Source organism: Penicillium odoratum (assembly GCF_028828045.1).
Source record: "Penicillium odoratum strain IBT 22623 chromosome Unknown utg000008l_segment0_segment0, whole genome shotgun sequence".
Classification (NCBI taxonomy): domain Eukaryota; kingdom Fungi; phylum Ascomycota; class Eurotiomycetes; order Eurotiales; family Aspergillaceae; genus Penicillium; species Penicillium odoratum.
In genome coordinates, this window is record NW_026643150.1 from 667,809 (window position 1) to 691,938 (window position 24,130).

At 48.3% G+C, this 24,130-nt stretch overlaps 10 protein-coding genes across 10 annotated transcripts; 7 read left to right on the plus strand and 3 right to left on the minus strand.

Moving 5' to 3' along the window:
- Nucleotides 1-1,539: 1,539 nt before the first annotated feature.
- On the plus strand, nucleotides 1,540-4,316 carry N7520_010476 (uncharacterized protein; the record flags this gene model as incomplete). The annotated part of the gene is made up of 3 exons (XM_057144409.1): nucleotides 1,540-1,663; nucleotides 1,719-1,773; nucleotides 1,856-4,316. 3 exons carry the CDS (start codon nucleotides 1,540-1,542, stop codon nucleotides 4,314-4,316), a joined length of 2,640 nt encoding a protein of 879 aa, XP_056990163.1.
- Nucleotides 4,317-5,561: 1,245 nt separating this feature from the next.
- N7520_010477 (uncharacterized protein) lies at nucleotides 5,562-6,422 on the minus strand (the record flags this gene model as incomplete). The annotated part of the gene is made up of 2 exons (XM_057144410.1): nucleotides 5,562-5,858; nucleotides 6,078-6,422. The coding sequence occupies 2 exons, from the start codon at nucleotides 6,420-6,422 to the stop codon at nucleotides 5,562-5,564; spliced, it is 642 nt and encodes a 213-aa protein (XP_056990164.1).
- A 1,312-nt stretch (nucleotides 6,423-7,734) lies between these two features.
- On the plus strand, nucleotides 7,735-8,289 carry N7520_010478 (uncharacterized protein; the record flags this gene model as incomplete). The annotated part of the gene is made up of 1 exon (XM_057144411.1): nucleotides 7,735-8,289. The coding sequence occupies one exon, from the start codon at nucleotides 7,735-7,737 to the stop codon at nucleotides 8,287-8,289; it is 555 nt and encodes a 184-aa protein (XP_056990165.1).
- A 319-nt stretch (nucleotides 8,290-8,608) lies between these two features.
- On the plus strand, nucleotides 8,609-11,384 carry N7520_010479 (uncharacterized protein; the record flags this gene model as incomplete). The annotated part of the gene is made up of 4 exons (XM_057144412.1): nucleotides 8,609-8,721; nucleotides 8,787-8,913; nucleotides 8,975-9,149; nucleotides 9,214-11,384. The coding sequence occupies 4 exons, from the start codon at nucleotides 8,609-8,611 to the stop codon at nucleotides 11,382-11,384; spliced, it is 2,586 nt and encodes an 861-aa protein (XP_056990166.1).
- Nucleotides 11,385-12,539: 1,155 nt separating this feature from the next.
- Nucleotides 12,540-13,771, minus strand: N7520_010480 (adenosine kinase; the record flags this gene model as incomplete). The annotated part of the gene is made up of 4 exons (XM_057144413.1): nucleotides 12,540-12,576; nucleotides 12,643-12,756; nucleotides 12,816-13,153; nucleotides 13,211-13,771. The coding sequence occupies 4 exons, from the start codon at nucleotides 13,769-13,771 to the stop codon at nucleotides 12,540-12,542; spliced, it is 1,050 nt and encodes a 349-aa protein (XP_056990167.1).
- Nucleotides 13,772-13,978: 207 nt separating this feature from the next.
- Nucleotides 13,979-14,707, plus strand: N7520_010481 (DUF1770 domain-containing protein; the record flags this gene model as incomplete). Its single annotated transcript, XM_057144414.1, has 3 exons — nucleotides 13,979-14,287; nucleotides 14,404-14,595; nucleotides 14,660-14,707. The coding sequence occupies 3 exons, from the start codon at nucleotides 13,979-13,981 to the stop codon at nucleotides 14,705-14,707; spliced, it is 549 nt and encodes a 182-aa protein (XP_056990168.1).
- A 330-nt stretch (nucleotides 14,708-15,037) lies between these two features.
- On the minus strand, nucleotides 15,038-17,166 carry N7520_010482 (uncharacterized protein; the record flags this gene model as incomplete). The annotated part of the gene is made up of 5 exons (XM_057144415.1): nucleotides 15,038-15,958; nucleotides 16,011-16,379; nucleotides 16,447-16,576; nucleotides 16,694-16,863; nucleotides 16,975-17,166. The coding sequence occupies 5 exons, from the start codon at nucleotides 17,164-17,166 to the stop codon at nucleotides 15,038-15,040; spliced, it is 1,782 nt and encodes a 593-aa protein (XP_056990169.1).
- A 1,043-nt stretch (nucleotides 17,167-18,209) lies between these two features.
- N7520_010483 (60S ribosomal protein uL2) lies at nucleotides 18,210-19,200 on the plus strand (the record flags this gene model as incomplete). The annotated part of the gene is made up of 3 exons (XM_057144416.1): nucleotides 18,210-18,258; nucleotides 18,423-19,000; nucleotides 19,063-19,200. The coding sequence occupies 3 exons, from the start codon at nucleotides 18,210-18,212 to the stop codon at nucleotides 19,198-19,200; spliced, it is 765 nt and encodes a 254-aa protein (XP_056990170.1).
- A 1,077-nt stretch (nucleotides 19,201-20,277) lies between these two features.
- On the plus strand, nucleotides 20,278-21,030 carry mpt (putative DNA repair and transcription factor Ada; the record flags this gene model as incomplete). The annotated part of the gene is made up of 1 exon (XM_057144417.1): nucleotides 20,278-21,030. The coding sequence occupies one exon, from the start codon at nucleotides 20,278-20,280 to the stop codon at nucleotides 21,028-21,030; it is 753 nt and encodes a 250-aa protein (XP_056990171.1).
- A 1,271-nt stretch (nucleotides 21,031-22,301) lies between these two features.
- On the plus strand, nucleotides 22,302-23,779 carry N7520_010485 (uncharacterized protein; the record flags this gene model as incomplete). The annotated part of the gene is made up of 4 exons (XM_057144418.1): nucleotides 22,302-22,428; nucleotides 22,483-22,650; nucleotides 22,705-23,101; nucleotides 23,152-23,779. 4 exons carry the CDS (start codon nucleotides 22,302-22,304, stop codon nucleotides 23,777-23,779), a joined length of 1,320 nt encoding a protein of 439 aa, XP_056990172.1.
- Between the last annotated feature and the right edge of the window lie 351 nt (nucleotides 23,780-24,130).

Genomic DNA, 24,130 nt, shown 5'->3' on the forward strand with positions numbered 1-24,130 from the left:
CGTCTTTGCTACTCAACACCTTCACCATGACAATGCCACCGAGCTCTTCTGACAAAGTCCTCCTTAAGCTGCTCAACACACCCATGGAACAAGTCAAATGGGTAAAAAGTGGCCATCAAACATCTGGGTAGTGCTATCAATATGCTTCAAATGTTGACAGGTCTCCTAGATCGAGGACCTTCTTAGTGAAGGTATTTGGGCGTAGTCTTCTCGTCGTCTTTATAGAAAGATATGGCTTCACGGAATTACCGGCAAGGGCGCAAAGGGTCCAATTACTATTGTTAAATCTCTCGGCCGTGTTCGTTCCGAAGGTTGCCTCAGACAATGCCAGCGATAAGGTTGTGAATAGTCGTGTCCGATCCCGCCACCTTCAGGCCTCTTAGAATCGCCACTAGAGGACATTCATCCGTACCGACATCAGCTTCAAGGGTTTCAAAACAAGCTAGAACAGCTGAAACAGCTCCTACTATAGGTCGCTCACTATGACCTGAACGAAGTACATGTTTTAATTGACGAGGACTGCAACATAACTAGCTTGATCGACTGGGAGCTTTTTACACCTCTGCAACCTAGCGTTGGCTTTGGTCGCTTCATACCTATGCTGGCGAGTAGGCGGGCGGGGAATTTAAGGCGCCAGATGAATATGAGAGGATGCAGAAAGAGCTGTCTGGAATGAGATCTTTGATGGAATGCCGGCGGAAAATCGTGACAAATTTGAAAAACAGATAGATCTTGTCTAGGATGCCTTTTTTGAGATTGCTTATCTTTCGAACAACGGGAGGTTATCATTGGCTCTGTTTCTAAGGAGGCTCTCCCCAAGCTTCTTACTTATCGAATCCCTTTAGTTAGAAGGAACAAGCCCCCGTATAGAGACCAGAACTAGGACAAGCCGCTAGCGCGAATGATATAGCCTGTGGCCTATTCTGAGGTCTCTAGTAAATTTTAAATACAGATAGAGTAAAGCTTGGAACATACGGGTTTTAGATACCTCATCTGAAACATCGGAGGCTTCTACTATATCCACGTGGGTTTGGTCATTATCATGTCTACGCTTACGGCATAATTTCATTATGTAGCAAGTGCAGTGGAAGAGACCGGCAGACCAGCAGTATAGGAGCTTCGTTTCAACAAAGATGGAATCGCAACTACTTTATTTTTCCACTTTTGTTAAGTCTATGCTATATTTACTCCGCTTAATAAACTCAAAGTCGCATTAAATTTGCATTTTTCCACCGGTCCAGCATGGCCTCTCCGCACCAGTGGGGACAACATGCATAACGGAATATATGTGTCAGCTACAGGAAAATCTCAACCTATCGCCATAAATCAATTTTACCAGAAAATATACATTATTTGACTGTAAACAATCTTATGTTTATCATAGTTGTTTTGCGCAACACGTGACCGTGGTTCCCCCCCCTCACACTGCGCCTAAAACCCCACAGTTCTTTTTTTTCCCCGCTCAGTTCCTAAAGGGCCTCAAATTCTTTCCCCTCTCTGGAAAACTCACCCCAAATTGGACCCCAACTGTCCCCAAATATGGAGGACGACAAATCTGCCAAAGTTAAGAAGAAGGGGGCCACTCATCGAAAGTCCCTTTCATGCGAATATTGCAGTCGATCGTTTGCCCGCTTGGAGCATCTCCAACGCCATCTCCGCACTCGTTGAGTAACCTCCCCAGGCCTCCCTGACTACCCGGCTGATGTAGGACCATTCAGATACCAAGGAGAAGCCTTTCTCATGTGATATCTGCTCCAAGTCTTTTGCCCGAAGGTAAATAATACCCAATTCCAATATGCCCTATCCATGACATCCCGCCGCAATCGTCCAATCGCTTATTCCCATGCACCCGCAGTGACCTTTTAGTGCGACATGAACGCCTAGTTCATCCTGTCGAGACTGCAGCTGGTCGAGAAAATCGTACGCACAACGTCAATGAAAACACCCATCATGAAATTCCAATCCAGTCGACGATAATCCAACCCGCCCATCACGAGTCCCGCATGCTCGAGCTGGCCGACGCCATCCCCGTTCACACCCAAGTCGCTCCTCCCCCTCCTGAGGTACAGGTCCAACCACCCCCAATATTAGAGACCACACACTTCAATCCATCCTGGGGCTACGACCTCAATTTATTGTCGCATGCTGCAAGCCATGTCGCTTTGGAAGGACAACAGGAGAGTTTGGAATCGATTCGAAAATCGTCACATTCAGTCAGCACACCATCGCAATCTTTTCAGGCTCCAGAGAGGGCAATCACCGATAACTACGGTCTAGAGCCCTCCATCCTCGATCTGACAGACTTGGGTGATCCGGTTCAAGATTTTACTGTCTTTCTGGAAAGTGTGGGCTTGTCATCAGATTGGGACTCCGGAGTATTTTCATCTGTGGAGGAGCCGATGTTGCCACCAGCCATACCAATGGATTCAAAACATCAAATTCGGGAAACAACATCTTCGAACAGACTGGGTGGGGATCTTATGAGTGATCCACGAATGCACGTGGATGAACCCCCATCTTTCTCCAACTTTGGGTCTCGGTTACCGTCGCTCCAACCCGATTCTCATGAGATTGAGGATCGCATTGGTCTTCAAGATGAAGGTTCCCGGCCAGCTTGGGATATTTCCAATTCAGATCGGCAGGTGTTTGTCTCAAAGCTTGAAGAATTTTCGTTCGTTCTTCCCAAGGGCTTCGTTCCGCCCTCGCGTCACGCTTTATCCCGGTTTTTCGCTGGATATATCAACGGTTTAAACGAGCATCTACCTTTTGTGCATGTCCCCACTCTTTCTATAGCCAAGTGCTCTCCAGAGCTCACGCTAGCCACAGCGGCTGCAGGATCGCACTACCGATTTGAGAATGGCCGCGGTATCGAACTGTTCCATGCTGCCAAAGCCATCTTGTTGGAGCGCCTCCGTCGAAGAGACAGCCGACAGGTACCTCTTCCTACATGGAACTATATCTCTCCGCCTTCCGGTTATCACAATTCACGGGGGTCTTCAATGATTTCGAACACAGCGAGCAGTCCCTTTCAGACCCAACACCATCTCCAAAATCCACCTTTCAATACATCGATATACACGTTAGATGACTCGGATGCTCATATGGAAGTAATACGGACCTTCTTACTACTGACTGTGTTCGCATCCTGGGAGAAGCAGCCAGAACTTTTGCGAGAGATTCTCTCGCTTCAGAGCACATTGGCAAGGCTTGTTCGAGAGCACGGCCTGACCGAGCCACAACCTACCCTGGATCCAATCAGTTGGGAAGAATGGGTGAGAAGAGAGGGCAACAGGCGGACGAAGCTCATCGTATACTGTTTCTTCAACCTACACTCCATCATGTATAACATTCCGCCTTTGATTCTCAATGGGGAGCTGAAGCTGAATATGCCTTGCTCCCATGATTTATGGAAGGCAAGCAATGCGGCCCAATGGCGCCGAGTGTGTCGCACCCGGCAAGGCTCCGATGTATCTTTTCAAGATGCATTTGCTCGACTTTTCTCGAGATCCTCTACCTCTGTCCCATCGGCCCCGATCTCTCCTCTCGGAAACTATATCCTCATCCACGCCATCATACAACAAATTTTCTTTGCCCGTCAACTTTGCCTGTCTGCGCCACATATGCAAGGCACCAGCTTGAGACAAGAGGATCTTATTGTCTTGGATAATTCATTGAGCGCTTGGAAAGCCTTGTGGAAACGCACTCCTGAATCCAGCATTGATCCCCAAAACCCAGCTGGTCCTATCGCATTTACATCCACAGCACTCCTCGGCTTGGCTTATATCAGGTTACATGTTGACTTAGGTCCTTGCCGGCATTTAATCACTCAAGACCCAATGCAGATCGCTTTAGCTCTAAGTGAATCACCGCCTATCGTTCGCAGCCCCCGGCTGATTATGGCATTACTACACTCTGCTCACGCTCTCTCTATCCCAGTTCGACTGGGAATTGATTTTGTGGCAAGGACACACTCGTTCTTTTGGAGCATTCAGCATTCCCTCTGCAGTCTCGAATGCGCTTTCCTTCTAAGCCGCTGGCTGCTCGCCATTCCTGCGACGCAGCCAGATCAAAGATTGTCAGAACACGAGCGCAAGCTTCTTTCATGGATCAAGAGCATGATGGATGAAACCGACATGGCTGTTGATCCTCCCGGAGCACCAGATATGGAATTCATGGCGAATCCATACAAGGTACGGCAGTTGAGCGTGGCTATTGTTCGTGTCTGGGCCCGCACCTTCAATGGTAATACCAGCTGGGCCATTGTGGATCTCGTTGGCGCGAGCTTGGATGCTTATGCCGACCTCTTAGAAAACTAAACGGGATTGAAGCATGTATGGTTTTGGAACCTCAAAATTTGGAAACGGTTTCCTATCGGGAACCGCTTCGATTACGTGGCCTAGCCACTTTAATGATTTTATTGCGGACGCTTTTTATATTTCCTGTTTATCTTTGTTCTGTTGCTTTCTAGTGGACATGATATCTGTCGGAGTTGAGTTCTGTACATGTGTTTTGGGAGTGTTCGGAAGGATTTTCTGGGAGAAATTTCAAGTTATTGTATGTATCATGACTCGTGATTGGTGTCTATACCCGGTACTGCGTGTTTGCCATTTTATGAATGAAATTTTTTCATACACTTTCGTCAAGTCTTAAACCTGCCAAGTCAAATCCATACGTCCGAGGACCCAAATAGCTGTGCTGTTCCCGAAATGGTCCTACCATGTACCACCCGGCTGATATTCGCCATCATATAGGCAATTCCTGCCGATGGCTTTTAATCTGATGGCTCCCGGTGGCTGCCGGTGGCTTTCCTATTGCTGTCTATTCATGGGCCTAGTGCCGTCCATGGATTACGGATCAATGCCACATAAGAGTGGATGCATATCGGTGTACATATGGCTTATTATCCGTGATTACTATGACTGTTGGCTTCTACCACTCCGAATTGTTCATGTCGACGTCACTGGGATAAGACATTAACTTCAGAATATGGCCGGCCATCTAGCAACAATATGAAAAGGCCAGAGTCATACAGGCATGAAAAATACCTCATTCACGTGTGCGAATAGTAATCACTTCCTATCTACTATAAATACTGAATAGTCTATTGAATGTGGGTCACTATTTCTAGGAGACCCTGCAAAGGTAAAACAACATACCCCGACTCGGATGATCATCGGACATGTCACTAATGTTACTATTAAGTATGAGTTGTACTTGCATGAATATGCCGCAGCTCACTTTCTTTTAAAACGTCATTTAGACTTCTTGAAATAATCTTGAAGTTGGTGGAAGTCTAAAGGAGGGACAGAAAGTCCGCTTTGGAGTAGTTAAAAGGTAGAAGGTAGACAAGGTAGAAGATTAATCCTGCAGCTTCTTGTGTGGCATGCTATGATTTCAAAAGCGTTCATCTATCAAAGTCCTCTTACTACAAGGTAACCTCGCAGCGGGAGGTGGATGGGTTACTATAGTGTGTAATATTATTGTCATGCGAGGGCCTATAGCGGAATATAAAAGCTAGTATAGTGCCCTTATGTTATTCAAAATGTCTAGGGTATCTTTGATTAAGAACTGGATTTCAATCCTTTCGCCCGGTTCCTCGTCACACTAGCAGGCACAAATCGAAGTGCGGACATGGACCTCTCGAGGTCATCGATCTCCATATCATCCGGAGCCGGGGTATTTGCTTGGATTGGTGGAGGAATTGTTTGAGATGCTGAGCTTCGCCGCCGTAGCCGTCCCTCGTTGACTGATGAGATAGACGCCGTGGAGAAGCGCCGTCGGCTGCGGTCGCTATTCATTGGCCGCAGCAACGAGGTTTGCTTGTCAATTCCATCATTAATGACGTAAAAATTATACGACTAAAGGTGTTGTAAGTTTTTATGCGAGTTTCAATTCGATGGCTTTGTCATTCATACCCGAGGAAACATGTGTTTGTCTACCAGGTGTAGTCTCCTTTTTTGGGGAGTGGAACATTTCCGTTCGCACGTCTCAACGAAGCAAGCGTACTGCTCAATTCATCAAATGGTTAATTAATACCCCGATGTCTTGTTCATGCATAAAGAAACATGACGACTTACGGTCTTATCCCCTCGTGCCCTTCGAGCCGCTGCAAGAGGATCATGGTTCTCTTCGATATGAAGATTTAGAAAATGAGCCGTAGGGAAGTTCTTGCTACACTGTGAGCAGCGATTGACATGAGCCTGGATGTAATGAATTTCATAGTCCTCATAGGAGGTGAATGACAGCGTCTCTCTATGTGGTGGTAGCGCACAATGCATGACCTCGGTGACGGGGATCGAATCCCGTGCAATCTTTGCTCGTTCCAAGACGGGAGGTGTGGTGCTACCTTGATATGTTGGTGACCTTGGTTGTGACTCCAGGTCCGACAAGGAGTGTGAATGGCTTCTGGAGCGTTTGGACATGATTGCTAGGTACTTAAGGCACTTGCGGTGTCGGCCAGATGTGATCTATCATTGATCTTCCGCCAAGATGAGCTTAGTAATGATATACGGGGCGAGTAACTAACTAGCGGCCATGAGGACAGAACCTTTTATTCTATGATGAGTATTCACCGCTTTTACCACTTTTATACAGACTTGCGCTGAAAATCTCCATAAATGCTATCATATTATATCCACCCAACTGGTATTGACCTATGTATACACTTACACTTAACTCTGTCTCTATATAAATTTCTATACCTGCTTACTCTCTTTAATAGAATTTGAACATACTATAAAGACTGCAATCTTATCATGGATAGTCCGTATAGTATCGAGGTATCATCTCGAATAGGCTTAGATTGATAAATATATGCAGTATAAGTTATTAGTAACTAGTTGTTGGTCGGTTTTTGTCTTAGTCTGCTAAATGGAACGCTAGAAGAAGCCGGCTTCCACTCTCATAACATCGACTTCGAGCTAATTGCGACTGTGATAATTTCTGTTACTGTGAACCACTTATTTTGAACTGCTATGGACATGGATTGGATTATAGATAGTAGTTTGAGTATTGTAGCGGTTAGGTACATCTGTAGGGTAGGTATATGCAGTAAGGGCACTGTTATACCAGAGGCTTTGCGCTACTTAGGTATTATACCACACCTCCTACCATATCTCCTACTGAATCTCCTACTTAGTCTCCTACTTAGTCTCCTACTCGATATCCTATCCAGTATTATACCTTCTTTCGTACCGGATCAGTCAATGGGTCAAAGGGCTCTCCAAATTAATGCATAGCGGAAGAGAAAAAAAAGAGAAGAGAGGAGAAGGTAAAAAAATGGAAGTCGGCGGTGTAGTATTTAAAGGTTCTGTCCTCGTGGCCACTACTCGCCTCCGTAATGGTATCATCATTATGATCCTAAATATTCAAACCCACATAAATACTGTAAGGTATAGTTCCCTTTCATTCGGTACCATCTGCGCTACGCTACGAGTGAACGGGATATGCTATCAATATCCACTTCACCAGCGAGAACCTCCACAAACCTGTTTGAGGATTGCCACCTGGAAATCTCACTACCTATTTCATCGCAATTATGGCATCCTCTAAAATACCAGTATATGAGTATAGTGGGATACAGTATTTCCTTGAGGTTTACAAACGGGAGTGTAGTCGAAACCCATATTTCATTTTCAAATTGGACGAGTGCACCTTCCAAAAGGATTTAATAATGATGATCTAATGTCAAAATCGTGGAAATCATATGAAAACTCCTCAACCCATCTTCTCATCATGCCGGTCTCAAAGCCACACCAAGCAGCTGCGGGTAGATTCTTCGTTTTGTTCGATAATTGGGCAACAACCATTGCACGAAAACGACTCTTAATATGGGGTGCTGCCCATGTGCACCATGACGATGGTACCAAAAGCGCTGATGCAGCCTGGGGGCCTGAGGACCCCCACGATTGGCCCACAATCGCCCTGGAAGTGGGGTTTAGCGAAACGCAATGGAAAGTCGTTGAAGACATGGACTTTTGGACAAGAACCGGAGTTAACGTCTCATTGACTGTTTGCGTGATGAAATCGAAGCTGGTCGTCGAGAGATGGAGAAAAGAAGACCCAAATAAACCACCTGTGCCGACAGACAAAATAAGCATTTCACGAGATACACCTAAACCACGAATCGAAGGTTCTATACGATTTGCCTTCAATGACGTGTTTTCGAAGTCACGACCTGATCAGAAAAAAGATTTCATTCTCACAGATGCCATGTTTTGTGAGGTGGCTTTGACTGTATGGGCTCAATATGATATCTATGAGGAGAAAGAGGCACGCAAATCTTGCTAACAGAAAATCTCCACTTTTGCTCAGTGGCCAATCAGACCTTCGAACCAAAGGGGGGAGTTTCCGCGCTTGTGCCTTTTACTCCACGCTTTTTCTTGATATCGGAATCTGAATTTCCTCCCCTCAACTACTCCTTCCCCCAGAACTGATGGCTTGGCCACTGTTCTTTAAGTCTGACGTCTTTCAAGGAGCCATCTGACGGGCGTCCCAGTGGGGCTAACGGGATTCCCCTCCCCCCGATTATGGCGTCCTTCCCGGATGCGTGGCAGTGAGTGCTCCTTGCTCCCAGCGACAACCGAACTAAAAGAATAAGCGATAAATAATGATGCTAACGACGGTCGGGCTTAGAACTACGCTTGATGCCGAACGCGAGCTATTGCGATGCCTCGCTGACAAGGAACCGACCTTCGTGGAGTTCTCGCACTATCTGTCCGAGTTAGTGTTATTTCTGGCCGCGCGACTCTCGGCCCACGCTGACTGAATGGCTTCTCGTCGAACAGGTTCCGCACCGCAGCTCAAAATGCTATTCTCCTGGATTTCGATGCCGCCCGCGAATACGATATTGAAGGCCGCCTGTGGGATGCGCATCTGAAACTCAACACCCGGTTTCGCAAGAAGCTGTCTCGCGTGAGTGCCGACCTGGAGGAGGCACGTAACATCATGTAGCTGACTAGTGCGAATTGGATAGCACAAGGAGGAGAACGTCAAGAAGAAGCCAGTCGAGAAACGGAAGCTAGAGAAGCATTACTTGGACTTCATCAAGTCGAGCCAGCGATTCTACCGAGGATATATCCAGCATCTGTCGTCTCACTTTTCTGGAATCTTGGAATTGAAGAAGGTTGCCTGCAAATTCAACTTCGAGAGTGCGCGATACCCTTGAATTTGCTTATCCAGCGGCCCATTGAAGGTTACTAATGAGTTGTTCAGATCTGTCTGCGCAATCCCCGTCCTCGATCACTCCTGACTTGCGCAAGCGCATTCTCCAATCCTGCCATGCAACCCTTATTCGACTTGGCGACCTCTCTCGATATCGGGAAACGGAATTGGTCAGTAAGGATCGCAATTGGGGCCCCGCTATTGGGTACTATGATTTAGCTTCCGTGATATACCCGACGTCTGGCGCATCACACAACCAACTGGCTGTTATTGCACTCGCCGATGGTAACCATTTCCGCGCCACCTATCATCTATATCGAGCCTTGTCCGCCCGGGACCCCCATCCCTCTGCGAAGGGAAATTTGGAGATAGAATTCAGAAAGGTCATGAACGCATGGGCCAAACGGGAGCTGATCCGCCCCGAGGATGCGGGTATTCCAGGCAGAGCTCTGGCTCCCTGGTTTGTCTATCTGCATGCGCAATGTTACAAAGGAAACGACTTCTCCGAACATGATGAGCTAGAGAGTGAAGTCATGAGCCAGTTTGCCGTGGATATTCGAGAACAGCGCTCACTGGAGGGTACACTCCAGAAGTATTGTCTCGTCAATATCGCTGCGGAGGATTTCGCTCGAGCGCGGTCCACCGAAGAATCGGCGAATGCACGCATTTTCTTCCAGCGCATTAACGTGAAGACATTTTTCACATTGCTGCAAATCCTACTGGTTGAATTGGAACGCTTCGCTGTGGATGATTCGAATAGCAGATCCACAGACAATGTCCCAGACAAGGTGACTGTAGTTGCCCGTCGTATCCTGCCTGCTCTACGTCATTACAGCTCCTGGCTTCTCACTACCTGCGACTTTCTTCTTGCACAGAAGGAAGAGAAAGACTCGGCTCTATCGATTCAAATCCAGGAATTTTGGAAAATCTACGCTGGAACCCTGACTCTCCTCGCGTCCACCTTTGATGTTGTGCATCTCCCAGAGATTGACTATCTTCTCGAAGAAGATGAAGAAAGCCTAGGATTTGCGCCCCTAGATCAAGAAGCTACTCGCCGCCGATACTATGCTACAGATGAGCATCTCAAGCCTCGATTGAATGATCCCGGCGTTGAAAGAAGCCACCCAAACATGGAAATGCTGTATCGAGTCCGCGAGTTTGTAATCGACGGTCTTGATATGGTTGTGAGAAATAGAATTCCCATCGCCCTTGTTGATGATGAGGACAAGAAGACATTCATCTACCAGGAAGATGGACTGCCTGCTCAATTCTTCTCCAGTCCTCATGTTCACCAGGATACACTTTCAAGCGCTACCATTGAGCGTGAAGACATTCCACCACCAAATCAAGACTCCAATTCTGTTGTCGAGGGTCACAGCATGTTTGGGGGCTCTCAGTCTGCCTCTGCATCCATGTCTGCCAATATGAATCGTATCGTGGAAGGTGTTGAGCGTCTCGTTGAGTCTGATACATATGAGAATGCGCCTGGTGTTCCTGGCCAGTTTGAACCATTCCTACACGACACTGGAGACATGCCCACGCCTTCCGCTCATATCAGACCTACCCCCCATGCTTTTCCCTTTAATGATCAGAGTGTACAGCCTCTTGGCACGCCAATGGCCCCTCCTGGGCTCGGGCCGCCTGTTCACAATACAGAGACCCTTCGCTCATCATCTGCCCAGCCATACACGCCACTGGCTGCTCTGCCAAGCATACCAAGTATATGGAATACGTCTTCTCCCGGGTCCTTGAGAAGCGCTGTATCCCCGCGGACTCCACCCGGACTTGGTCAACAACCCCAATTGCCCTCAATGGCCTCGGTTGGTGGTAACATCTCCGAACGGTCACCATCCCGGGAGCAGATGGCCAACGAACTACTCCGACAGAGTATTATGGCCCAGGCCCAGCTCTCAAACTCGTACGACACACCATCTGCTCCCTCGTGGATGGCGTCTTCCAACTCACCCGCTGCAGCCCCGGCCCACCCCCCTATGAACCAATGGGAACGAGAACCTCTCAGCCGAATGACTTTCGGCTCCTACGAGTTCCCCACTCAAGCCATGTCCAGCATGCAAGCTCCGTCATGGGCCAATGATGCCTTTATTGCCAGCAGTTTTGCGTCTGGTGCGACCCAGTACCCTCCTGGGCTTGTCCCTCACCGCAAAACAGCCACCCAGCTCGGTGCAATCGGGCAGACTCCGCCATGTGGCCAGGGGGGCTGATTAGGGCCTCCTTGCGGCTTAATTACGATAAGTATGAACCATTTCGTTATGTGCTTTGCACATACAGCCCACACCTATCAGCTATGCGAAAAAGTGATATCGAACTATCCTACCTGCGCAACCGGAATCAATTTCCCTAGTTACCCGGTATCGGTGTGCTCTGTTTTACCGTTTCTTATGGACAAAGACTATATCCAGCACAGACCGCATGGACAGTGATTGTATGCTCATGCTCACTTTGGTATCTCCTTTCCGATGCAGCTGCGTTTCTGGAACTAGGTTCGGCTGAACCCTTCCATGTCCTTGTCATCGTCAAAATAGGAATGCTCGTGGTGTGCTTCTAAGATGTATTGATATCCCCAACCCCTCATTTCCTTTCCATGTTGATTGTTCTCTGCTTTTCCTTTCCGTGTGGGGGATGGTATGCACTGTATTTTCAACACCGGAATGGGAATCGAAACGAGGCGATAGACTGATTGGGAAAATCATTTTCACATTGAGTTTATTCTTCTTATTCTTTTTGTTGTCCTTTTTCATATGAGATGAAGTCCAGTCACGACCAGCAAAATCCTTTATCTGCTTTTATCAGCCCTGCTTTTGTTTATCCCAATTTTCGGCTTGGAGGAATGGTACGATGGCCCGAGGTATGATTTGAAGAAGGCTTGAGTCCAGAATAGGTTCTATGCAATCAATGCGTCTAGTCAATGCAATGCAATGAATGTTATTATTTCTGTTTTACAAGTGAATCTTGGACATATCAGATAGGCGTGTTAATTCATCATATCGTTGTTGAAAACGGGGCACTTTGAGAATTCCCATGCTCGAGTCTATATTGCACATGATGCCGTCGCAGACATGGTCGTAACAAACATTCAAGATAACCGAAAGTTTCTCATCTAGGTAAGGACAGATACTAGAGAAGAAAAATATATTTTGACCAAGGGTCGAGTGCCTTTTGTTCAGTCTCTCGACGTCAAGTCGAAATTTTATAAGAAAACGGAAAAACTAAGAAAATATTTGGGTATAGAGGGTTGAAACATCCAAAGGTTGGTGGTGCATGATCAATTGGTATTGCAATGCACCGAGATTTTCCGTTGTGGAAAATCTTGTGTTGAAAGGTCTTCATTACTGATTTTGGCTTTTAGGGGTGACCATTTAAGACCGGGAGTAGGTCTGTTTGGGGTAGGGGTAGCTATAAAAAATGACATGTTAGTAAGTTGCTTTCAGAATCAAAAGTGAATAAGGACAGAAGACTTACGAAGGTCCAAGCTCCTGGATGCTCTTGGCAGCGAGCCACTGGCCCATGTCAACGGAGTCCTCAAGAGACTTGCCAGCGACAAGACCAGCGACGAGACCACCAGCGAAAGCGTCACTGTTGAGATTCAATTAGCTGACTGCAATATAGGGAACTGTAGGGACCTGTAAACATACCCGGCACCGTTGGTGTCGTTAATGGCGTCCTTGGAGAGCTCGTGGACAGGGAACTCCTTGATCTCAACATCACCGCTGGTGGAAGCAACGGCAATGATGGTGGGCTCGGTGCCCTGGGTAACGATGGAGATACGAGCACGCTGGGTGTTCTTCTTGGGCAGGAGGGCGAGCTTCTTGGCGATCTCGACAACATCCTCGGTACCCCACTGGTGGCTCTCAGAGTAGGCACGAGCCTCAGTCTCGTTGCAGACGGTGTAGTCAGTGTAGGGAAGAACACTGTCCAGCTGCTCCTTGAAGAACTGAGGAATGAAAGGAGCGGAGAGAGAAAGCATGAAGGGCTAGAGTTGAAAGCGTGAGTTGACATGATTTACCAATTCGGGCAAGGAAGTATATACCTTGTTCTTAGCAGCAGCCTCCTCAGCGAGGGCCAGGATGGCGGGAACACAGACAGTCAGGTGGAAGCCACCGACGAAGTAGAACTTGGCCTTCTCAACGAGGTCCCAGATGTGGGCCTGCTTAAGGTGCTCGAGCTTGTACTCGTTGGCAGCGGCAAGGTGGGTGCACAGGCTGCGGTTGTGACCAGTGATGACGGCACCACACTTGCCAGTGGGTTGGGTCTCATCCACACGGTACTCAGTGTGGACACCGGCCTCCTCACAGGTCTTCTTGAGGATCTCACCGTAGCTGTCCTTGCCAACACAGCCAATGTAGAGGACTGAGTTATCGGGGAGCAGGTACTGAGCACCACGGGCAGTGTTCTGAGCAGCACCACCGGGGATGAGCTTAGCATCAAGCTTCATGAGATCCTCGTAGAGACCCATGTGCTTATCCTCAGCAAGGATGGCATCGTTCTCCTTCAGGCCATACTTCTCCAGAAGAGCAGCATCAGCACGAGCCTGGATATCGAGGAGAGGGTTCTCCAGGCAGAGCAGAGGGTATCCTTGAGGGGCGGCCATTTTTAACAATTTAAGTGATGAATTGAATAAGGGGAAGAGAAATGAGAATTGGGAAAAAGTAAGGAGGGATAAGAGGAGTAGGTGGGATGGAGGGGCTTTTCTGCCGGGTGTCGGGGCGGCAAGTCCCCGACTCCACTTTGATGATGTTCGTCTCCTGCAATAAATCATCCAGCCTGTTTACAGCTGTATACTCATAAACCGATCATCATGGCCGATCATACGTTGGAGATACCTGAGATCATCCAAACAGCCTCAATTCAACGTCATCCCTCCGCAGCTCACGACATCAATCCTTCCACCGCGGCCTCGGAGAAACACCCCGTGGTCGCTGCCCCAGCTTCGGAAGCTGGTAGCCTTGCCTCGGACATTGTCGATGAACACCGGGTAATTCGACCCCTTCGCCGACACCAGACTCTCCCTCCACTCCCGGACCTTCGTTTCGAGCAGAGCTATCTAGCTAGCTTGAAGGATGCTGACACCTGGGGGCGGGTGGCGTGGATTACCGTGAGAGACCAGGTAAGCACATTTCCATACCCTCTACATCACGAGGAATCCTCCTTTGTGACCAATTCCAAATATGCATTGTGTGATGGATTTTATGAGATATAATGGCTCACTCGAATAATCTACAGGTCCTTCTTCCACTTATCCAAGGTACCGTCTGGACTCTTGCGCTCTCCGGTTGGAAGTTCTGGAACCGCAACGCCTCTCTCAGTGGACAAACGGTTGGCAGTCGGATTCGCAGATGGTGGTATGATGTCAATAACTGGAAACTTCCACCCAAGTGGACAAAGAACCCACGTGTTGCATCGCAAGTTGAAGAAGTGAGTAGATCGTCATGAACACATTTCGCTGTCTATAGGGGCAATGGGGCTAACGCTGCCGGAGTTTTTGAAGTTCTACGAGGCCCAGTTTTCCAATGCTGGTTCGGATTGAGTTTTGTTACGCTGGGCGTTGAATCTAGATCCAGATGCTTGGATACTAGCATTTTTGGCGTTGGGTCTTATTTTAACTTTGTTTTCTTCTGTTCTATATCCCAATATCTAGAGTATTTTCTCTTTCATCAGCCAAAGTTGTGCCTACATTTCCTAAATCGCAGATGGCATAAGTTCGTATTAGTCCAATATATATTCCTATCGATGGCCGCGTTTCTCGCAGCTTGGGAAATAATTCATAATGAGCAACTGAAAGTGCTACCTCCAAAGAAATACATAGGCCTGATGTTTCAACATCCAAGACTGAACATTAGCACCCGGGTATCAGATTTTAGCCTTGAGTAGGAGCATGCACTTGAGTCAGTCCAGCACCCGGTCGACTCTCAGCCCCGTTGCTATCTTGAATCCATCCATTCTCCTCGGGCTGAACGGAATTCGGTACCTGTGGCGTGGAGATATTGGGCAAGTTTGATGCATCCGCCGTCATCGGCAGGGCGGTCTCCTGGTGTTTGGAGGGTATGGCTGGTGCGGCCACTACTGGGCCTATCGGGACCTGCGGGAGCTTCTCTGCTAGGGGTTTCAACTCCTGGTCTGTGGCGGATGGCGATGGCACGACTTCACGGATACCCTTCATCTGAACATCTTGCGCAGGAGGAGGCTCATCGTTGGCTGGTTTCTGTTCACTTTGCATATTCCCTTTGCCAACACGAAGTTGAACCACGAGACTAGGAGGCTCTCCGTTGATAATGGATTCATCCCCGCTTGAGTCTTCTACTTCCTCATCCTCAACGCCATTTTCATTGTCTCCGCTTTGCCACTCATTTCCACTTTCATTTCCACTGGACCGGGCTTCCGACTCGTCCTCAAGATCATCAGCAGCATATCCAGAGTAGCCGTTGGGATTGGTGGAAATTCGGGATCTCTGCGGTCTTGCAGTGTCCTCCTCCTCTTCCTCCTCAGAGTCTTCACGTTGTCCACTAAGCAAGGTCTCTCCATAAAGACCTCCAGCACGGGAACGAATCTGCCGCCCGCTGGCCGTGAATCGAGAACGAGGCTCGGGGGCTGCCACGTTGGATGATGCATTGCGAGCGGATCGTCTGGAAGGCTGGTCGTCGGAGAAGATATCCTCATCTTCAGAGTACGTATACTTCAACTTTTTTCCACGAGTTCGACCTTCGTACATAGAAAATCCAGGATCGGGTCGGGTAAATGCGGCCTTGCGAGCAAGACGGTAGTCCCGGCGTTTTCGTTTCTTTTTTATGATCAATTTCTGGCGCCCTCGTAAAATCCATGCAGTAACATACCTCTTCTGATGCCTCGAACCGGGGAATCGCATTATATATCCTCTCGGCAAGTTTCTTCGAATTTGTGCCTTTCTCTTGCTGCAGTTTCTCGGCGAGATCTTGTATCTCGGGGATACTTCCGGCAACGCTCCACCAGCTGACATGTTTGAGAGCGGGGTTGCTCTCACGGTATAAACGGAAATTAGTGTCATCTTGCCCTTCGATCAGCCAGTATCGCCGTTTCAAACTATCACGGCCCCACGATTGAACGGATAGAGGCTGGTTGAGGTCGTCGTCATGGCGCGCTTGCTTGTAAGACTCCTTGATCTTGGCCTGAATGGCTTCAGATGACGAAAGAGACCAGAGGATCAAAGACCTAAGTAGCTCAAGCTATATCAGGAAAGCGAAAGTATTAGAATTGCGATTCCTAATCGTTGTCAAGGTATCAATTGCATACGCGTTCTTCGGGTGTCATGGTCGTAAAACTGCGACCCCCGTGAAGGGGATTCTTGCCCTCCCATGCTTTGGGCCACTGTGGTTGATGTGTATGAATTGCCTCCTCTAGCGGTCGTGTATAATGATTCCGTCTAATAACAACACACATGCGGTTAGCGTTACGTTATGTAGTCAATTGGCGGCGGCCGCCAAAAGCGCGCGGATTCTTTAGGTTCTGAGCGGGACCAAGCATCGGGTGGCGAACATACTCAACATCCTTCTTGCGGTTCAAAACAAGACCTAACAATGCGCAAAGCAGTCGCTCAATATATTCACCCGGGATGGGCTCTTCAACACCTCTCTCGATGTCCTGTGGACCAAAATGTGGCAGGTTGCGAGGAAAGGCGTCGTGGAATCGCGCGCGGAACATGACGATGAACTAAACATTGCGACAGGTCAGCGAACGTGTTCGTGAGTGAAGTAAACGCGTCTTAAACGTGTTCTTGGATTTATAAGAACAGGCGATCTTATCGGCGACAGGAAAACTCACAGCGATACTGGAGTTGTCTGCCAGCACATATTCATGTGGTGGTGATGGCTCCCGCTTTGGCGGCGGAGTCTCAGACTCTTTTCTGAAGTATTTTGCGATACCAACAGGCTTCTCGTCGATAGCCATAGCGGCTTCGTCGTCTGTTGGTGGTGCCGATGATAGTGATGACAGATCTGAGTCTGTGGGTGCCATGGTGGAAATGATGGAAGATGGAAGGTGATGTGAAGGATAAAGTGGAAGTCCGCGCAGGAAGCGTCACGTCGGGTCTTCGCGCCCGCGTTGGCAACTAGTATGAACAGAATACTTACGTACTTCGAACCCTTCTGTCTTACAGCTATTTGAGCATCATTAATGAAATGGATTGGATTCGGTTCAAATGGCCCGAGGGTTTTTGTATCAATATGTATACATTGTATATTGTAATGGAATAGAGAGAATCACGAATATGCAGCATTCGAAGTCAATTTCATGAATCTAGATAATGAAACTAGGCTAAAACGCAATGACCATTAAATTGTGACCATTGTTGGGTTCATTCAAGGCAAATCTTGCGAATTGATGCGCGAGCTTATTCGACATAGCCACCCCTTAAAATTGATTTGATTCATCTTCAAAGAGAGACGATCATGAGACTTGGGGCATAGAAAGGGAAAAACCTCACTTCAATGATTGATCAGTTTCATTGAAAAGGATAAGATCCTGTTCTCCGCATGGAGGTGCATGGTCGGCGATGATGCCCGCCAAGTGATTATGATTTCAGGGCTAACGGTCTGGTCATGTGACTTTATTAGGTCATCGAGTGTAGGCGAGATGAACATCTGAATGGAAGGTTCAGATAATACTGTCTATAATATAGAAGAAAAAAAAGTAATTTTAGCTTAAGGAAATTCTGAATGTTTATGGACAATTTTTGATCCTAGGTTAGCCATTTCTTGAAAGAAAATGGCAATGCAGTTCGTTCTCTCGCAAGAACTTGAAGCAGTTCAGGTTAGTTGTTCAGATCATGTGATCTAAACAAACCATGGATAATTACATAAGCAACGGAACGCTAACCCTGATTGGGTTTGGTTAGCGACCGCGCCCTAAAGCCCACACAGTCCCATTCTCCGTCGATTTCTCATCCTCCCAAACGACAAGCAATTCGAGGTACGACCTTCCCCTTCCACCGTCCCCGACCTCGTCTGTCCTCCTCGTTCAAACTAACACAGGGTTCTTCCTTTTTACAGACAGTCGCCATGGGTCGTGTCATCCGTAACCAGAGGAAGGGTCGTGGATCCATTTTCAGTGAGTGCGACCGCATCAAAATCCCACAAACACATCCTATATTCGAAAAATTGTCGGCGCTGCCCTCCAGAGCAGAAAAGAGATGGAAACAACCCTACGGCTACCACATACAACATGCGCGAAAGGAATTGGATTACTGATAGCGATTTTTTTTTCTCGTACAGCGGCCAACACCCGTCTTAACAAGACCCCGGCCCAGTTCCGTACTCTCGACTTCGCCGAGCGCCACGGATACACCCGTGGTGTTGTCAAGGAGATCATCCACGATGCCGGTCGCGGTGCCCCCCTCGCCAAGGTCCAGTTCCGTCACCCCTACAAGTTCAAGATGGTCACCGAGACCTTCATTGCCAACGAGGGCATGTACACCGGCCAGTTCATCTACGCCGGTAAGAACGCTCAGCTGACCGTCGGCAACGTCCTGCCCCTTGGCTCCATGCCCGAGGGTACCGTTGTCACCAACGTTGAGGAGAAGGCTGGTGACCGTGGTGCTCTTGGTCGTACCTCCGGTAACTACGTGACCATCATTGGCCACAACCCCGAGGAGGGCAAGACCCGTGTCAAGCTCCCCTCCGGTGCCAAGAAGGTCGTCAAGAACACCGCCCGTGGTATGGTTGGTATCGTCGCCGGTGGTGGCCGTACCGACAAGCCTTTGCTTAAGGCTTCCCGCGCCAAGCACAAGTTCGCTGTCAAGCGCAACTCTTGGCCCAAGACTCGTGGTGTTGCCATGAACCCCGTCGATCACGTAAGTTTTGACGACTCGAGATGCCCTCTTTTCCATTGGCTAACCAGATTTCATCTCTACAGCCTCACGGTGGTGGTAACCACCAGCACATCGGTAAGGCCTCGACCATCTCCCGCTACGCCACCCAGGGTCAAAAGGCCGGTCTCATTGCTGCCCGCCGTACTGGTCTGCTCCGTGGTACCCAGAAGACCAAGGACTAAGGGTAGTGATGTATTGTGGAGTTTTTATTGTGACGGGTTGAAAATGGACTTCTGCTATGAGACATATGTACCTAGGCGACTGCGGATAAGCGTCCCATGCGCCCTTAGCGAATTAAGGTTGTGGTCACCATCCTTTTTCTGAATAAAACAAAAAGGGCGGTGGAATGGGGTCCGGGGTTGACCTCATGTCGGGCAGGACGGAAAAATCAAAAAGGCCCAATGGGGCTCTGAAATGATATATCTATGAAACTTCAAAATGTCCTGATGCCGCCCTATAGATTGTAGATCTTGTCAGTACATAGAACGGAACCTACGTCCAGATTGGAGTGACATGGACGACGGCGTCTGAACCTCGGAGCAAGTGCTTCAATTAAGACTCGTCTCCGATATCTGGATGCTCTGGCACCTGAGCCTTGAAGTTGGGCTACATCCATATCTTGATAGAACTTGAAGCAGCCAGTTCCCACTACTCCAGGCTGTCTCCCATACTTTTCGTAAAATATTTCCGCTCTTTCAAAGTTGCGACGCCGTAATTTTCGAGTGCTTGGTGAACTGGATGCATGTCTAAGAATGGATTTTTTGCCTGCCGTCTGTCCCTTTTTGGGAGTTTTTTTGATCATCCAGTATATATGGACATCTGCAATAAGTCTAGGGTGATATAATAAATAATTTGCAAAATTCAAAATTCACTAGAAAACCGTTTCTACAACACACCTTAGAGCAGTTCTAATGTACCCGGAGAAATATATTTAGTGTCAATCCTAACCGTTCCGATGTCACACAACATTTGCATGTGCTACTTTCCAATTTATAGTCCTTCCAATCAATCAATGCCCAGCAAAATGACCCTGATCCATCAATTGATAAGGTAAACCTGATATATAGGAAGAGTTGAGACAAGAGGCGGAACTATCAGTCATAGTATCGTTGATCCTAAACTGACCAATCAGTGACATGGGTGCGACTGGGGACCAGCTTGGGATCTTATCAGCTTTACCTACAAAACCTCCTCATTTCCTCACTGCCCGGCCTCAGGGTCTATGCAAATTTGATTCATCTTACCAAGGCCTTTCCAAGATGACCAGTGTACAAGCTGCCCCGCTAAAAATCCCCCGCCTCAGCCGATCCGATACCTCCACCTCCGCTGAGCGGTGGCAAGCCATCACCAAGCGCGACACAACAGTGAACAACTTCGTCTACGGCGTCCTCACAACAAAAATATATTGCCGACCGTCCTGCGGCGCGCGGCTCGCTCGACGCGCAAACGTCGAATTCTACAATACTCCTTCCCAAGCCGAGAAAGCAGGCTTTCGACCCTGTAAGCGCTGTCGACCACAATGCGGCACGGCAGCGCAGAGTAATCCCCAAGCGGCCATGGTTGAGAAGGCATGCCAGACAATCCGGGACGAGGTCAGCGCGGGGATGAAACCACGACTGTACGATCTGGCGACTCAAGCAGGCTTGACGCCCAGCCATTTCCATCGTGTGTTTAAGAAGATCCTCGGCGTTACGCCGGGTCAGTATGCGAGTAGTGTGGTTCAGAATGGTTCATGTCCGACACCGGGGTCTTTAACGCCTGATACTTTGTCTGAGCTTAAAACACCTCCATTGGCATCACCTGGGTTAGTTGGGTCGGGCGGGAACAAGCTGGATTTAGATTGCGGGATGGTTTCTGCGCTTCCTGAGTCGGCGGTTAGGCTGGAGGATCTTTCTCCTGTCATCTTGAATAATGCATGGAATGAGTTTGACGTTTTGTTAGCGGCAGAGAATCAGGTGGATCCTATGGATTCGTTCTCGATTGATCCTCGAGTTCTCATAGGGCGTGAGTGAGTTTGTCGCGAACCGGTTCATTTCATTATCATTCGGCTGTGGGTGCAGACCCACGATGCTTGTCTTTATTACGTTGTAAATGAAATATACGAATACGATAACAATTTCCACAAGTAGAATTCTAGCTCCATATATGGAATAGATAAGCATGACCAAGATTGTGAGCGTCCCTGCTGCGAAGCACCAGAAGGAGTAGATTAAGTGGGATTAATCATCTTTTATGATTCGACGTGATTATCTTCATCGCCACCACCATACACGGCTTGGCAATATGTAAGGGTGAACTGAAACACCCGCAAACTTTTACGGACTCCGGAGACGCTCAGACGACAACTGGGGGGTACCATGCCCAGGTATACGTAGACCATTCAAGGAATCTTGAGCAATCGGCAATTGGATTGGAATCGATTCAATTGACGCCTGGATTGCAAGCTGGTCTATCCACAGGACCCTGTTTCCTTGAGGTGGCGTGTCGCTTTCTCTGAAGATAATTATAGCAATTGAAGATCCGGGACAACTTCCTGGTCTTCCAATTGGAATCATGGTTTTCCCCCACCAATGGATCCACTAACGCGTGTCACCTTTAACCGTATGGTCGAGCCCATTTGAAACACTTTCAATCTCCTGGCAGGTTGTTCCTAGTGTGGATTAGGGGGGAGATTGGCTTTTTTTTTTCACTTTTTTCCCTTTATTTTTTATTTCTTTTTTTGGTCATCAATAAGGGGTTGAGAGTTTTGTCTGTAATGAAACTGAATGATGGTGGCGAGGGGCGGATGAAACAATCTCTCCATCTCCAATCAATTCATTGTTGAGGCGCATTCCCCACCGATCGACACCATTGTACTGTATCTCTGCATGCAGTGAAACGTTTTAGGGAGGGAAATTCGAGAAACTTTGTCTGGAAAAGCAATTGCGTGCCATGAGGATAAATTAAACTAATTAAAATCAAAAAATCAGATTGGATGGACAACCAGTTACGTACCCTGTACCTTCGTACAATTATATCAAGTTTCTCCCTTGCCCCGGCTTTCCTTCCCAACCCCCCCCCCCTTCACTCTTCCCCTCCGCATCTTCCACCAGGCAATAACCTTCGTTTTGACCTAATCTTCCGGATCGGTATATCGCGTTCGGAAAATATCACAATCGTTTCATAAGACTTTCACTGCATTTATCACCCCCTCGATCACTACTCCGTGCTCCGCCGCGACGGTTAAATTTGCGATCAACCATACCACTCATTACCTCGTCTGGAAGGGTCAGCTACGTCCACAATGCACGTGAATAAAAGAATCGGTCGGTTCAAGCAATGGGCGGGGGAGCGCATGGGTGGTGAGGCCAAGACTTGCCAGTCGGATGACTTCAAGGCTATGGAGACGGAGATGGGTGTGCGCCATGAAGGTTTGCATCCCTGAATTACCGTCTTACCACTCAATACTGATCCCTAATTATCAGGTATTGATCACATTCACAAGTCCATGACTGCCTACGTCAAGGCCATCTCGAAACGCACCGAGGGAGACGATAAGGAAAAGACCCTGCCAATCGCTCACCTGGGAGGCAGTATGGTCAGCCATGGGGAGGACTTTGACGGAAACTCCGAATACGGGCAGTGCCTGATTAGTGAGTTGATACTCGTTCCCACCATCGAAATTGCATGACTGACAGTCAGTCTAGTGTTTGGAAGGATCGAAGAGCGCGTTGCTCGCATTCAAGAGAATTACATCGCACAGGCGACCTCAAGCTGGCTTGAGTCACAGGAGAGATCTCTTACTCAAATGAAAGAGTACCAACAGGCGCGCAAGAAGCTGGACAGCCGACGACTGGCATATGACACCTCACTTTCCAAGATGGAAAAGGCCAAGAAAGAAGATTTCCGAGTCGAAGAGGAGCTTCGAACCCAGAAAGTGAAATACGAAGAGGCCAATGACGAAGTGCTCCGCCGTATGCAGGACATCAAGGAGTCGGAAGTCGACAGCGTTATGGACCTGGGCGCGTTTTTGGACGCCCAGCTGGAATACCACGATCGCTGCCGGGAAGCACTTTTGCAGCTGAGAAATGATTGGCCTGGCGGGTTAGTATCCAAAAAGCACTAGTGGGAGAACTTTGTGCTAACTTGTATAGATCCGGCCAAGGTCCAGCGCCACGTCGCCCCACACGAGCCCGCTCCAACACAGCACATTCGTACCAGGAGCGGTATGAGCCCGTACAGGAAGAGATTACGACTGCAGTGGAGAGCCGGCCCACAATCCGGCCGACTAGGACTGTGTCGTCAAACCTGGCAGACACTTTCCCGAGAGAAGTCCAGCGAGAAGCCCAACCTGTTAGCAATGGTTACTCCCGCCCCGTTCTGAGTCGAGTTCCCACTTTTGAAGGACCGACTCAGCTTCGGCAAGATCAGTCCCCAGTCGCATCGCAGTGGATTCAACGAACGAATAGCGAAACTCTTGCCAACCGACGGAATAGCACGTACTTGAATACTCGAGCGGCTGATCCATACGCCGATTCTGAATTCAGCTCTTACGGCTCGTATGGTCGCTCAAGCCCGGAACGCATGTATGGCGATCGATCATGCTCCCCGGCTACCTCCCATGGCAGCAGTGTAGCATCTCGGAAACCCAGTTATACGGCCCTGAATTCGACCCATCTGAGCAAAAAAGGTCCTCCACCACCTCCTCCATCTCGTGCAAAGAAGCCTCCTCCACCTCCACCCCCCATGAAGCGCAGTTTGTCCACTGCACCGACAGCGTAGGAACGAAATGAAGGCTTTCTATTTGGGGGGAATTGAGAGTTGTTAATTTCATGATGAACATTGGATTTCATTATTATTAATTCTCTAGCGTTTTACCTGTTACTGTTGACTACTAGAATGGCATTTCTCTACAGATTTGCCTTGTGGTAGCAGCTTTGTAATTCTTTTGAAGGGAACGTTTGAGCTTATCCGCACATGGGGTTTGATCCAGTTGATTTTAGCTACAAATAAAATTGCGCCATACCGGAGAGCCTACCATGATGACGTTAAGAATAAGGTAAACCTGGATCTATAAAGTAGCTCGGTTGTTACCGAGTACCAAATTTTGGATATGCTGCCTTAGTCATTCTG